General features: G+C 59.7%; 1 protein-coding gene across 1 annotated transcript, besides 1 other annotated feature; it reads left to right on the top strand.

The window, feature by feature from the left end:
* The first annotated feature begins 206 nt into the window (after positions 1–206).
* Positions 207–262: a microsatellite.
* Positions 263–4,321, top strand: Tco025E_09099 (uncharacterized protein; the record flags this gene model as incomplete). Its single annotated transcript, XM_029375925.1, has 1 exon — positions 263–4,321. A coding segment is annotated over one exon (4,059 nt), but the record flags the coding sequence as incomplete, so codon positions are not given.
* Between the last annotated feature and the right edge of the window lie 2 nt (positions 4,322–4,323).

The raw sequence follows: 4,323 nt of genomic DNA on the forward strand, positions 1-4,323 counted from the left end.
TTCTGGGTTGTCTGCCAGCTCTCACTACTCCCCTCACGCTGGTGGTATTTTTATTTTCCTTTTTCTCCCTCTCCCCTCTTTTCTTGCCTGGGCGCCATGCGGGCTTGAAGCGAAGTCAGTGGACCAAACTCCCCCCTCCCTGCGGTCACGGTGTGGCTGTGGATTCTCGTGCAGCTTGCCCACGGCCACGGAAGGAGGCGCGGCGTGCGGAGCGGGAGCTGAGGGAGCTGCAGCAGCAGCGAGGGGAAGGGCGCGAAGCGGAATGCGTGGGATGGGCATCGCTCTGCTGTCTGCGGAGGTGGGCGAAGACGAGTGGTCGCTTTTACTCGCAGCCTTCCTTGGCTGCTTCGTTGCCGACGCCGAGCGGGGGGTGGGGGCGGGGGCGGGGGCGGAGGGTTCATTACACACACGCGCGGCGGCGGGAGCTGCCGGAAAATGTGCGCTTTCCGGGGTGCGGCGGGCGTTGCGGTATTTGGCGCACGACGGCGACGCCTTGCGGGCCAGGCGCGCCTTGGAGCGCGTTGTGGAGGCGCTCGCTGAGGAGTTTTGGCGGCCGTCGCCATCGCCGCCGCAGCCGCCCCAGAGGGAGGCGGGTGTGTTTCCTCACAGCACCGCGGCGGCGGTGGACGCCACCCTCCCGGCGGAGTTGCTGTACATGGTGTACTACTTGGCCTACACGCAGTGTGCCCCGCAGGCGTGGCAGGCGGCGAAGGCGCACGGTCGATGGGCTCAACTCTTTTTTGAGCCGTTGCTCTCTGCCTCTGCGACGACGGCGACGACAAGCACCACGAAGACTGAAGCCACGGCATCGACGAAATTATTTTCTTCACAGGCGCATGGAATTGAAGGAGGGGGGCGAGCAGCCGAAGACGCGGATGTGCGCGCCGGAGTTACACGACTTTTTTCGCAATGCATGCCTAACAGCGAGGTTGCCAATCTGCTTCTGTTTATTGATGCATACCATGCCTGGCTTATGCGCGATTACCGCGGCGTCTTGGACCACACGGAGCAACTCTTTCAACGTCTGCCAATTGGGGGAGGGACACGGCCGTGGCTGTTGTGGCTTATGCTTCATTCGTCGCGCTTCATACATGCCTGTGCGGCTATTGCGGTGACGAACGTCTCGCACCCTGCGGCAAGAGACGTGGTGAGCGAACGGGTTCGGCGCATGCGCGACGAAGACACCGGGGGGGATGCTCGATTGCGCTATCGGAGTCCTGTGTGGGGGGTGGGCGCGTCGCTGCATGCACGGCCGCCTTTGATGCGCGCCGTGTACGATCTGCTGCACAGTGAGCTTTCGCGAGGCGACGACACGGGCCTCCACGAGAAGGGAGCTGACAGTTGCCTCCACGACGAGGAGCATTCACGCCCACCGACGTCAGCCGAGGTCTGGCAGGACACATTTTTGCTGACGTTGCGGGCGTGGTTGCGGGCGAAGCGGCTGACTGAGGCGGGACACATGACCGACTCAAGAGACCTCCTCCTCCGCGTCCTGGAGCGACTCTACGGTCACCGCCGCACGAGCAGTGAGGAGGGCCACAGCTTCCTCACAGTCTCCGCGCCCGCACCCGCCGCGGCATCGGCTGTCACAAACTCTGCTTGTCTTGCTGCTACTGCGAGTGGCGCCGCGAGAGAAGAGGCCTCCAGCTCTGTAGATGAGGACAACGGATGCGTAGGGCTGCGCCTCATGCCTTCCCTGTGGCTTCGACAGTTGCTGCTGGTAAATTGCGCGGCGCTTGCCGACACGCGAACCCTGCTTTACTTTCTGCACCATCTAAGGCAGCCGCTGGCGCTTGCCGAGTTGTTGTACCTTGCGGCCTGCCCGACAATCGCTTCAGGCGGAGTGCATTCTCCCATCCTCGCCTCCTTTTCAATGGATGAGACGAGTGAAGTGCAGTCGGTGCCTCATGTGAAAGAGCCACTGCAGGAAATGCCGCTCCCTGTACGAGTACCACTCTTATCCCATCGTCTCTGGAGGCTGCGGCGGCAACTTCTTCAGAAATCGCCGCAATCGACTGGTGAATGCGCCGAGGACGACGATCACCGCGTTTCTCTCCAGCGGGAGATGATGCATCTCTGCGCAGCCCTTGTGAGGAACGTGCGAGGCCTGTTTGGTTCATTGGAGCTGAGTTTCACCGACTGTGTCCCGCATCGCATCGTGTTTGATGCCATCACGGTGGCCTGTGACGTGCAGGAGAATATTCTGCGCAACGCCGCCTTCTCCTTGGCGACTGCTCCTTTAGTGTCACCCCCAGCCTCACCGCGCAGCAGCGGCAGCAGCATTGAAGAGGACACCCACGCCACAGCGACTGAGCTGCCCAACACAAGCGCTACTGCGACCAATACACCTGCCAGTTTGCCGCCGGTCTTTATCACCGCATCAGAAGGCGGCTCGCCCTCACACGTCGCTCCTGTGACGCATGCCTGCCATTATGGCAGGAGCAGCAGGAACGACAACAACCCTTGCCACACTGATGACGGGAATAGCGACGATGACGGCGATAGCTGGTTACAGGTGCCCTGCCTACCGTTCGTGGTGTCGCCGTCGGAAGTTAGTCACGCAACATCTTTTGGCGCATCTGTTGCGGTGACGGCGCAAGAACTGTACTGGTTTGCCTACAGAAAGGCACACGAGTGGATACAAATTATTCAGTGTTCTTTTCCGCAACTACCGCTCATGGTGCAGCTGTGCCAGCTGCGTGTGGCCGCCGCTGCCTTCGACAAGGGGACTGCACATCTTGCTCGACATCTGCTTGCAACGTACAGGGGAAACGCTTTGGTCGCTTCACACGTTGCGTTAGCACTCTTTGCAAGCCTTCATGTGGTGTCAGCAGAGCGGTGCATTCAGGAGGCTCTTCAGCAGCACCCTCACTCAGCCGAAATACGACGCATTTACTGTGCAATATGCGGGCAAAACATCATTGCGAGAGAAGCCATGCAGGGACAGGGAGGGGAATGGGATACTCCAGGGCGGGCTAAAAAACGGTTCGTACGGCCTATTTTTACGCATCGTTACCGCGGTGTACTTACGGTGAAGTATGTTACCTCGGACCACCATGGCCACGCGGCTGTGTATGTGCCACTCGCCATGTGCCTTCTTTGCATCGGTGCTCTTGTGGCCGGCTTTGTGCTACACCTGAGGGACGTCGCACCCACCGCCACAACCACAATTCCCACCGATGACGCGGGTTTTCGCTGGTCTTTCGCACTGCCTTCGACTCTGTCAACGTACTTGGGGTTCGTAATTGTGGTATACGCGCTCACCGCTGCGGCAGTGAACCCACTTCTTGCATCGCGTTGTGCGGATGCAGGCGATCAAATCCACCACATCTCAGGTTTCCTCTGCGCGCTTATGGAGTGGAACTGTTTAGAAGACGATGCTCCAAATCAGCTTGTCTTTTGCTTGCGTGGCCTGCCATTGGTCAACCTGTTCACGGGCGTGCAACTCGCCGTGAGCAATGCACTTCGGCTCACACTTCATACAGGGAAACACTGCGCTTCGAACAATGCCGTAATTTTTCCCGATATCTGCAATCGCATCTTCACAGGATGGGGCACGGTGCAAATACTTCTTGCCGTCTTTCTCCTTGCGATAGCCGTACTATTTCATGGACGTGCATGGCGAGTGATACGCCGCCGTGATGTGCTAGTGGGATCCTTTGCAACATTCATCACAATTTTTCTCATAGACGTTGCTCTGTTTTTATTTTATTTTCCACTCCACTTCCTTTCTTGCGTGATGTTGGAGCCAATACTCTTTTTCATCAATCTCGTCCTCACCGTCGCCTTCGCCTCGCCGCTGATCACGGAGCACTTTCCTAGCGCTCCAAGTGACAGGTTTCTGGCCACAGCCACTTTTCCCCGCCCAACCCCAACTGTTGCGGGGCGCTGGGGCTCGATGGCGTTGTCAGCAGAGCAGGTGGCCTCGCAGGTGCGTGGGCGGTTGCGTGCAGGCCTGCCGCCGCTTCACTGGTCGCCTTCTCGACGCCACGATTGTTCGATGCTTTGCTTTCACGAGGTGTTGCAGCCGCTGGGCAAAGGTGGTGGCGACGCCTCCCACTCGCCCAGCGGGTTGCTTTTGCAGGTCTTGAGAGGGCTTGCTTCCCGCGGTGTCGCAGGGTGCGCCTCCCTGCAGTCCGTCGTGAATTGGCGCGCCCATCGCGCCCCTCAGCTGAGCGAGGCGGCGGTGCAGTTGGCGCTTTTACGCGAGAGTTTCACTGCAGCGGTTGCCCCAGCACCGGCGAGCGCAAGCTTCATGTTGAATGGCGTGTTGGGCGCCACTGCAGCCGTTGAGGCCGATAAACAGGTGAGCCGCTTCGCGCC

This window comes from Trypanosoma conorhini, assembly GCF_003719485.1.
Source record: "Trypanosoma conorhini strain 025E chromosome Unknown Tco_14.4_contig_00977, whole genome shotgun sequence".
NCBI classification, from domain to species: domain Eukaryota; phylum Euglenozoa; class Kinetoplastea; order Trypanosomatida; family Trypanosomatidae; genus Trypanosoma; species Trypanosoma conorhini.